We start from the raw sequence: 11,030 nt of genomic DNA on the forward strand, positions 1-11,030 counted from the left end.
ACAGAATGACTAGCTGTGACAAAAGGGAATGAAATTTTATCATCCTTAAAGTAACATTCCCTACTGTGAATTTTGAGATTTTTATGAAGTGCTCCTTTGAAGACTGTGAGATCAGACTAAGGATGGTTTATCTGGGGCCCACACGGGATATCTGATAAACTGCTAGAGGTGCTGCAGTGTTGAACAGTTGTTGCGCAGCCAGGGTCAAAGAGTAGAGGAAATACTGACTATAAAAGTCAGCTGCAGAACTGGAGGAAGGTCTAGGACACTAATCCTGTCTATCCTTAAGACAATTCCTTTCACCCAACTAGCCCAAAATTTCTGAAAAGAAATCTATTTTAAAATACAGCTGACTGCTCCTATAGGAAAGAGGAATGCATTTAGGGGAGAAGTGCTTACAAGCAGATCCTTGTGCTGCATTTCTTTCAATCTTGCTGGGCAGTTTGCCTCCATTTACACTGGTTAAATATTTAAAACTATCTTTACAAAGAAAAGCAAAAACTCAAAAGAGTTTTTTCTAAAGGGAAAGTTGAGATTGTCCTTTAACATGTACAAAGCCACATTCCACTGAAAAAGGCAAGATGCAGGCTTGGAACTACTCCTGCTCTGATCTCACCCTGCTCACTCTCAAAACAGCATTCATGGAAAATATGCACCTAAAGGACACATAAAACCAACTTTCCTCCACTCTGTCTCCCCACCTCATACACATACCTTTTCAATTTGTGTATCTTGAAATACTAATGCAGCAAATATGATCTGAATCTCATTAACATCAGTGGAAATGGGGAGTCATTTCTTTAAAAGGAAGGTACTTAAAGCACGGCAAGAGCAGTGTGAGGCCAGAAGTAAGAGCTCATCACATAATTTCTCCTTACATCACAGCCTTGTGAGGCTCTACTCCCTTCCCTTGCATCTGTGAAATCAGCAGGTCTACTCCAGGGAGTAAGGATTGCCATCTTAGGCCCTTAAATCAGCCTCTCTGTGTTTGAAGAACAAGAGAGAGTCTGTGTTTTCAGGCACTGTATGTAACTGTAGAAGAACTTGCTCAAGAAAGGGAAATAAAAAGAGAATAAAAATGTTCGCATTCTCTCTGAACAAAATGAGCTGTGATCTGCAATTGCCCTTTTAAGAGTTGTGACTTTTTCTTGTTCTCCGGAAAACTTCTGGCAACAGCAGTTGGGCTGCAGCCCCTGCGCCTCTCACCCCAGCACAGAACATGTCGGGGAAGGCAGGCAACATACGGCTTTAATTTGCAAGGGATCATCTACATTTCTTCTGAACAGAAAAGAAAACCAAATCAAATCTCCACATACTCCATCTATCCTGAATAAACAGAATTAAGGAAAAAATGCTGTGCGTATTGGGAGGAAGAGACTCTTTGTAGTTTGCTTTAACTGCACATACCGCTTCTCCTCGTGCCTCTTTAAAACATATAAAATGACTGTAATAGGTGGCTGACTTACACCAGTGCTGGTCAAAAACCACTCTTCATTTCTAGCCCATGCTACCTGGTAGAACATTTGCCTTACAACAGGTATCACTCAGCAGGAATAAATTACCACTTACTTCAGTGGCTAGAGATGCATTTCCATTCTATTTCTCTTATTCCCACAACCCCCAAATACAAATGAAAGTACAGCTTTTAACCTAAATTGACAATTTCAAACTAATATAATGAATTAATAAAAGGCATATAGAAAGGCACCTGGGATGAATTTGAGGGTAAGGTGACCTGAGCCACCCAATGGTAACAGAATTACTTGGTACCTTGTCAAATGCTTGTTTATAACAACTGCCTCTGCAGTGAGATTACTTTCTAAGCACTTGGCTGTACTGCCTTGAGACCCTTCAATGCAGAAAGTACTCTGGCTGCTGACTGCACCACCACCTATGGTTCATGTTCAGCTCCTACTGATTTTCTTTGCCAATCACTGCACGCATTTGTTATTTTTGTCAGCACAGGCATACTTCCAAGAATCTTCTAGATGTTCCAAGAAACAGTCAGTGTCCAAGGCAGGCTTTTACATTTTAAGGATTTTGTTTTTCTGTCAAGACTAGGTCTGTGAGATGCTATGGCCTGTGGCCCTGGGGCAGATGGCTATGTCACTGGCATGCTGCAAAACAAAAAATACCTTACCATGCCACTGTAAAAGCTACTTCGGAGTCTTGTCCAGGTACTTCTCCAGAATTTTGTTTTGTAGACCTCTGTGTCTCAATGTCTTTTGTAGACCTCTCTCTCAACTTCTAGGGTCAAACACTTTAGTTTAAGGAGTGTGTATTATCTGCATTAATGATTTTATCATCAGAAATATATTGTAGTTTTAATATGGCAATGTAAGGGTGTGACTTATTTCATCTTACAATTTGAGATGTATGATACTGTAATCATCTCTCCTTCATTTCACTGCATTTACAATCTTGCTACTGATTATTCAGCAAATGCCCCTGGTTGTGCATCATGAGGACTTGATGTGTTCTGCCAGTACGCAGATTGAAATGAGACCAATCTGCCAGTACGCAGATTGAAATGAGCTGTGCACATGCACTGCCTCATTTGGAAACTCCAAGAGACTTCACGAATCTAGTATAGACATTGCTGCTGCCCATCATACATTACAAATTTTAATCTCTACCCAGATCTCAAAAATCCTTTCTTTCCACACAGAACTAATGCCCCTGCACCAAAAAGTATTAACTTTTCTAATCAGCGAAGATCCATGTTCAATATGAGGCAAAAATCAACTTTTAACTTTTGGTCACACAAACTTTTCTTTGGGTTAGAATCGTCTTTCAGTTAAGAGAAATTGTTTACCATTTGCTAAGATACTCCTTAAATAAGCCATCCATCTCTGAAAGAAAGAAGGTGGTAGCTTTAGAATAGAGAAGACATTAATGATGTGAAGGATGGGAGAAAGATTGGCATTTATGAGCTAAGTAAAAAGGAGAGACAAGTACCTTACAGTCTGTTGATTTGAAGAGAGGAAAGCGGAAGACGTGGTGGTGAGTGAAAGCAGAAAGAAATTACAGTGTACTGGCAGACCAGCATCTCTGCTGAGTCCCCAGTTTTGGGTGTTTGGCAGAGTTAGGAAACCTAGTTACCATATACACTTCTGTGGGACAAGATCTGTAGTTTTCCTTAAGGATCAGGTCTGAAAGAGGAGAGGGAGAATGTCCTGTTTTGTGAGAAAGAGTCCCTCACCAACAGAGGTGTGTTTGGAATATGAAGATAGTCTCTGGGAGTTCATGCTGGAGCTGAGTAGTCATTTTCAGCACCAAAACTACAAGGAATACAGCCGTGCACAGGATAAAGTACATTGTAGCCCTGGAACATCAAATGTAAGACCAAAGTATGATGGTGATTTGATGGCAGAGAGTGTTCATTGCCGTAGTAGTTGACAGGCATCAACACATCTTAGATTTCTTGCTCAGGCACAGTTTAAATTTATCTAGTGTTTTGGACCACAGAGGATTAAGCTCTAATGATGAGTTTTGTGGTTTGGGGTGTTTGAAATGTAGGACAAGTGCTTCTGGGAAGACTCTTTTCCACACAGGATTTTGTTCTGTTATGTGAAAAATCATTAAACAGTTAAAACTAGCAAGTCCTAGGAACTTTTCTGAACTTACCAGCTCCCAGCCTTCCCACAACACCCCCTCCATTCCCACTTCCACTTTTTCTTACTGAGCTGGTCTTACTGTTACATCTGAACTCACAGCAGTTCTGAAGTTGCATTTAGCTTTTAGATAATTACTGTATTTAGATAGTTACTGCTTCAGAACAAAAATATAGCTTGTAATTCCAGAAATGTGTCTGCTTTTCCTTCTATACCAACTGGTGTGAAAAAATCCGTTACCTACATGTACAAACCTTTCCTCTATACAATCCTCTTTCCACTAGAACCATCTTCTAGCTTGTTGCAGACAGCAACTTAGAACAGCAACTTCTCAGTGTTTTTTCAGTCTGAGAAGTGCTTCCTAAATATTTCAAATGCAGACCCCCATAGACAGAATTCCAACCGATGATGGAAGTAGGCATCTTAATTACCTTTCCTGGATTGAGTGATGTGTCCCCAGGTCTGAAGAGGATAGGCAGAAAGCCAAGGAGGTTTTCCAAGACTAGTCAGAAATTCACACTCATTTTTTATGAGAAAGAGCATGTTTAATACTTGTTCCTATCTAAAGATCCAGTGTTCAATCATCTTAGGATGAATAGGGAAACAATACTGCCATTTAGGGCTGGATATAAATTAGGTTTTGTGCTAGAAAAGAGTTACTAATTTTAATTACTGAATGTAGATCTGAAGAGAAAAATCTGTAGCTTAAAACTATAAATACAATATTCAAGGAATCAAACTTTTTTCAGCAGAAGATGGAAAAAGATATTTGTGTGTATCATAACTACAGTCCTCTGAGAAGAGTTTTTGACAGAACTCAATGAACCTCAGTAAACAAGGACATCAGCAATCAACATATTTAAGGATGTGCAATTTCTAAATATGATCCCGCTCCTGCAGTTGTTACACAGCACAGATTTTGCTATTAATTAGTTTGAATGTGGGACAGTACTACAGGAAGAAAGAAAGTGGCCTAAATAGCATGGTCCAAATTTTATCTATAGCTATCCAAGAAATATGGATGTCTTCTATTAACCCTTGCCACCTGTGACAGCTAGAAATAACTGCTGGACGTCTTACTCCTAATGGATTTTTGCAGCTCATTAATATGTAAGGCAGAAAGGTGAGCGCATGGTACAGAGAAGGAAGACAGCTGGCCAGAGAAGTTCCATGGCTGGTTCAGCTCTGAATGGCAAAATTAACCTTCGGACAAATACAAGGACATTCATATACATGGCTTGGTTACTGAATGGAGAACGGGGTAGGGTTCTTCTCCTCTCCAGGAGCAGTTTATTGCTCTCTTTCAATTACAGATTACAGTAAATCCCCCATTCAGCCTCCATCATTTCTCTGGACTACACTTTTCAGCAGAGCCAACAGGACCTCCATTCTGTTTGCGCAAAGGGGCTTTGGAGGTGCAGAAATGGACACTGCTGGCAGGCACTCTATGCCCAATTCACTCCCTACCCGGAATATAGCAAAATTTTCAAAAACCTGATAGGAGGTATTGCAAGTCACGGAGCATTCATCTTGAATTACTCTGGAATAGCTGACCACTAGGCAGAAGGAGGAAGGGGAATGGGAAAATCCTGCTGGGATTATTTTCGTATCTCAGGCTGCTGCTGTGGACACGATGGAAGGCGCAGATAACGCAGTGGCAACAGCTCGGTAGCGAGATACTTGAAGTGTCTCTGGGGGGAGACGAGTTTTGGCCACTCGCACATCACGGCGGTGTATGTACGATGTGCACATCGTGGTCTGTGCCCGCATGCTGCCGCCGTTCCTGCCCGCGCCCCAAGTGACCGCAATAAACCCGTCTCCCCCATTTCAGCCCTCCACAGACACCCTGACTGCTCACTGCTCCCCGGAGCAGAGCCCTGACAGCGGCGCGGCCTCCCCCCACCAACCCTGCCCTTCGCTGCGTGCCAAATATCGGTCTTCCCGCCGGGATTAGCCCGCCTGCCCTCGGGGGAGGTGCCGGGACCCAGCCCCATCGGGGTGCGCCATTCAACGGCCTCAACAATCGTCATCACCGGGACACCCAAAAACACTCCCAGAGCGGCCGGGACCGACGCGGTGCGGCCCCGTCCCCCGCTCTCCCCCCTGGCAGGGGCCCTTCCCCCGCCGCCTTTGTGCGCGGCGCGGGGCAGCCCCGCGCCCGCCTGCGCCCGCCCCCGGGTGAGGCGTTGGGAGACGGTCCCTTACGCAGAAAAGTTCGGCGTCGGTTTCAAGGCTCCTCCCTCCGGTGAAGGCAGACTGCGGGGCGCCTGGAAACCGGTCGGAGGGAGCGCGGCGCGGCGAGGCAAGGGGCGCGGGCTCGAGGGGCCGGCACAAATGGTCAGGCGGCGGCGGCGGCGGAGGCGACGGCGGTAGTCGGAGGCGCGGTGGTCGGAGGCGCGGTGGTCGCTGCCGCCGGTGCGGGGAGAGCTGCGCGCCGCGGCCGCGCGAGTGGCGGCCGGAGCTGCCCCGTCCCTGCCCGCCGCTCCCTTCATGAGTCGCAAGTTCGGGCCGGGAGGAGCAGCGGCGGCGGCGGCGGCAGTGCGGCGGGAGCCCGGCAGAGCAGGCGGCACCGACTGAGCATGGCCGAGCGGCGCGGGCCGGCGGCGAGCGGCGGCGGGGAAGTTGGCGGCGGCCGGTGCCCGCGGCTGCCTCTGCTGCTGGTGCTGCTCTGGGCGGCGGCGCTGCCGGCCGGGGGGCAGTCCAACGGCGAGCGGGGCATCTCCATTCCGGACCACGGCTACTGCCAGCCCATCTCCATCCCGCTCTGCACTGACATCGCCTACAACCAGACCATCATGCCCAACCTGCTGGGCCACACCAACCAGGAGGACGCGGGGCTGGAGGTGCACCAGTTCTACCCGCTGGTGAAGGTGCAGTGTTCGGCCGAGCTCAAGTTCTTCCTCTGCTCCATGTACGCGCCAGTGTGTACCGTGCTGGAGCAGGCCCTGCCGCCCTGCCGCTCTCTCTGCGAGCGGGCCCGACAGGGTTGCGAGGCCCTCATGAACAAGTTCGGCTTCCAGTGGCCCGACACGCTGCGCTGCGAAAAGTTCCCAGTGCACGGGGCCGGCGAGCTGTGCGTGGGGCAGAATGCCTCCGAGCGCGGCACCCCCACGCCCGCCCTGCGCCCCGAGAGCTGGACCAGCAACCCCCACCGCGGGGGCGCCGGCGGCGGCCCTGGGGGCCCGGGGCCCGGCGAGCCCCGCGGGCGCTTCACCTGCCCGCGGGCGCTGAAAGTGCCCTCCTACCTGAACTACCGCTTCCTGGGGGAGAAGGACTGCGGGGCGCCCTGCGAGCCCGGCCGCCTCTACGGGCTCATGTACTTCGGGCCCGAGGAGCTGCGCTTCTCCCGCACCTGGATCGGCATCTGGTCGGTGCTCTGCTGTGCCTCCACCCTCTTCACCGTCCTCACCTACCTGGTGGACATGAAGCGGTTCAGCTACCCTGAGCGGCCCATCATCTTCCTCTCGGGCTGCTACACGGCGGTGGCCGTGGCCTACATCGCCGGCTTCCTCCTGGAGGAGAGGGTGGTCTGCAACGAGCGCTTTGCTGAGGACGGCTCCCGCACCGTGGCACAGGGCACGAAGCGGGAGGGCTGCACCATCCTCTTCATGATGCTCTATTTCTTTGGCATGGCCAGCTCCATCTGGTGGGTCATCCTCTCCCTCACCTGGTTCCTTGCTGCCGGCATGAAGTGGGGCCACGAGGCCATTGAGGCCAACTCCCAGTACTTTCACCTGGCTGCTTGGGCCGTGCCGGCCATCAAGACCATCACCATCCTGGCCCTGGGACAAGTGGATGGGGACGTTCTGAGCGGTGTCTGCTTTGTGGGCATCAACAACGTGGATGCCCTGCGGGGCTTCGTGCTGGCCCCCTTGTTCGTCTACCTGTTCATCGGCACCTCTTTTCTGCTGGCTGGCTTTGTGTCCCTCTTCAGGATCCGGACCATCATGAAGCACGACGGCACCAAGACAGAAAAGCTGGAGAAGCTCATGGTGAGGATAGGCATCTTCAGCGTCCTCTACACGGTGCCGGCCACCATCGTCATTGCCTGCTATTTTTACGAGCAAGCTTTTAGGGAACAGTGGGAGAGGAGCTGGGTCACACAGAGTTGTAAGAGCTATGCCATTCCCTGCCCCAACAACCATAGCAGCCACCACCCACCCATGAGCCCCGACTTCACTGTCTTCATGATCAAGTATCTCATGACTTTAATTGTGGGTATCACCTCGGGCTTCTGGATCTGGTCTGGGAAAACCCTGAACTCCTGGAGGAAGTTTTACACCAGGCTCACCAACAGCAAGCAGGGTGAGACGACCGTCTGAGACTCCTGCCTGCCGGGCCAGGGGGATGTGGGCGGCCAAAGGACCGAGGTTCTGCCTCGGGAAGCAGCTCCTTATCCAGCCTGGGCGAACTTTGGGGACCGCAAGTGTCTTCCGCCGGCGGCAGGGAGTGGAGGACGAGCAGGGGGGGACTCCGGGGCCCGGGACCGCCCGGCTCTGCCCTACCCGCGCTGCTCGGGTTGTCTCCTGAAGGAGCTGAACGCATTGTCAGGTTGGGGGAGAGGGATGTAAATAGCCTCTGTAAGATTTTGTAAGTATATTTGTATTTAAATTACAAAAAAACCTCACTTTTTTAATTATTTAGGACACTTTTAACCCGTTTGCGGATTTTACTTCCTCGCTCCCCCCCTCCCCTTTTTTATTTAAACAAAAAAAGAATTTGGATTTTTATTTCGTGGGGCAGGATGGGAAAAGCTGCCGGTAAGAGAAACGAAAAGAAAAACCTTTTTTCTCCCCCACAGAGGTTTTGTGATGGCTTTGGTTGGAATTTCAGCTGCATGAGCAGCAGGGCCCGGAGCGGGGTTGCGGCTGCGGCGGGGTCGCCCCCTGATCCAGGCTGGGTCCTGATCCCGGCCCCGAGGTGAGGATGGGCAGGAGAGCCGCTTCCCGCCCCGGCCCCGTGTGGAGGAGGACGGACTCTATTCCGTCCCCGTACGGGGAGAACGTGGAGATGCCTGGCCATGGCGCAGGGACGGCGCTGCGCCGAGCCCGGCCCCGCTGACCCCGCCGGGCCCTCCTCGGGGTGTGCCATCATCCAGCCCTGCCCGGAGCGCGACCGCTCTGTGGGGGGGAACCCTGGCGGTGCCCGCGGCTGGGCCGTCTGCGGGGCCCCACACGGCTCAGGAGGAGTTGGCCCCGTTTCTTGTAGGAGTTTGGGTTCAGCACCGCCTGCACCTGTAGCACGTCCGATGGCGCCGGAGGTGGCTGGGGACAGAAGGACACCGAAATTCTCTCGTGCTGTGTTTTTTAAGCCTACTTTGAGGTCCGGGGGAGCCCCGCGGGAGCTCCCTCTGCCGCCTGCCGCGGTCCCTCCCCGCCGGGCCGCGGCCGGCTGGGGTCAGCAGGATCAGGAAATGCGGGCTCGGTGAAAAGAGCTCCGTCGGAATAAAACGCAGCGTTCAGTTTGAGGCTTTTGTTGGTACACCCCTCCCCTCCCCCCCAATTATATTGATACACCGGCTCTTCATATGGGAAACATTGGAGCTGCTGCCATTCCTCTGAATTTTAATTCATTAAGATTGAATTCATTACACATAATGAGGGTGTGATGATTTTTGCCAGTAGTAGAAACGATCGAAGGAAAAACAGAAAACCAGAATGTGTAAGCACTCTGGTGAGATGAGAGACTTGAAAGAATATCTACTTTCTTTCCCCCCTCTTTCTCGGTCCAGTAATAACATTGCATACTGCAAGGATAAGATACCATGCGTGCAGTATACTACCTTATATGCTCCTGAGTGTGTGGGATTGTGCTTCTAATACATAAAAAAAGTTAAAGATTAAATTGTAACTTTCGACAGATGCATTTGAATATATAGACCTCTGTATGAAAAACAGCAGAATGCTTCTCTCCTGATTGTATTGTTTTAAACTTTTTTTAATATTACAAATGCCTGTATTTAGGTTCATAAACATTATCTATGGCTACCATACCCTGAAATGCAAAATTATTTTAATTTGGTATGCATTTATTTCTGTTCATTATCACAAGATCATCTATATTTATAGAGGAATAGAAATTTATATATATTAAATACCATATTTTTAATTTCTCTGAAATAAATTGAGGTTTTGTACAAAACTATCTTGTCCCTTATGTATTCCTCTGATGAACTCAAATACTGTGTGAAAACAGTGTATATACTACAAGATATGTGGGATTCCGCTTCTCTTATGTTGAGTTCACACTAACAAGCTGGAATTCAGTGTAAGAATTCATTGTGCGTTTTGTTTTTTATTTCTGGGCCAGTCTAGATTAATCGTTCAGAAGAAGTAACGTAAACTGTCCAGGATCTCTGACAGAGTACGGTCAGTGGTATGAAATCCAAGAAGAGATCTGCTACATGGCAGGAGAAGAAAGAAGCTCTCCAGTTCTTTTTCTTTTTTAAGTGTTTTTTTTTTTGGTTGCAGAAAAGGGTTCTCTCAACTTAGCCTTTCTTCTCCCTTTCCTATTAAAATACCAAAAAAAAAAAAAAATCCCTTTAAATGATATTCTGCTTAAAATGACACTCAGACTATGTTACAATATAGTCAGAACATTTTAATGAGTAAAATAGTTTTGTTCTCTTGAATTTTGAATGTTTGGTTAACCCAGAGTTAAGCAATAGTTTAACTGGACAGTTTAAATGGAAGCATTTCAGATCTATGGAAAGTACAAACATTCTTTAATCTTTCAACACAACACATTCCTTTTTTTTTTTCTTTTTATTTTTCTGTAATTCATTCTTCAAAGTGCCATTCTGTAAGTATGGGTTAGGAAAGACTGAAAGACTGATTTTTTAGTGTTATGAGCTAGTAAAGTATTTCATTATGTAGATTTGGATGCAGATGTAAATGATTTTTGGCTTGTTTATTTTTTTCAAATCATGATGCATAAACAAACAGAGGTAAGTAAAGGAAGCATAGCAGAATTTCTTTAAGGTGAGGCAAGGGGGCAGGGTTTTCCCAGTATTTAAAAATTTGTTTTACATAATCATAGTTCTTGCTTTCTCAGATATTTGGACATTCTTCTCAATATTTTTCCCCCTTTTTTTTTGGGGGGGGGGTATGGATATTTTACCATTTAAAATTGTGCTAATCATCACTTTGCTGATGACCTGAAGTACAAGCCAGTCACTTTCAGTTGCAGTGGAATTCTTTTTGGTCAGTGTATTATTACATTTCAGCCGTTTTGACCAATCTGTTTTCTTGCAACAAAATGTATGTGATATATTTATGCGTGGGAGAACATAGGTATTTGTAACAAGAGATCTTGTATTTATGGATTTGGATGGGAGAATCAAATTTTAAAAAATAATTCTCAAAAAGGAATGATTGAATTTTTTCTACAAAAGGTCAAACTCCAGTATTTACAGTT

At 47.7% G+C, this 11,030-nt stretch overlaps 1 protein-coding gene across 1 annotated transcript; it reads left to right on the forward strand.

The window, feature by feature from the left end:
* Window positions 1–5,810: 5,810 nt before the first annotated feature.
* On the forward strand, window positions 5,811–8,731 carry FZD1 (frizzled class receptor 1). Its single transcript, XM_027893195.1, has one exon. It carries the CDS (start codon window positions 6,194–6,196, stop codon window positions 7,934–7,936), a length of 1,743 nt encoding a protein of 580 aa, XP_027748996.1. The 5' UTR covers window positions 5,811–6,193; the 3' UTR covers window positions 7,937–8,731.
* The last annotated feature ends 2,299 nt before the right edge of the window (window positions 8,732–11,030 follow it).

The sequence above is a fragment of the Empidonax traillii genome, unplaced genomic scaffold (genome assembly GCF_003031625.1).
Source record: "Empidonax traillii isolate 1590-97213 ecotype Southwest subspecies unplaced genomic scaffold, ASM303162v1 scaffold384:size1533304, whole genome shotgun sequence".
Taxonomy (NCBI): Eukaryota; Metazoa; Chordata; class Aves; order Passeriformes; family Tyrannidae; genus Empidonax; species Empidonax traillii.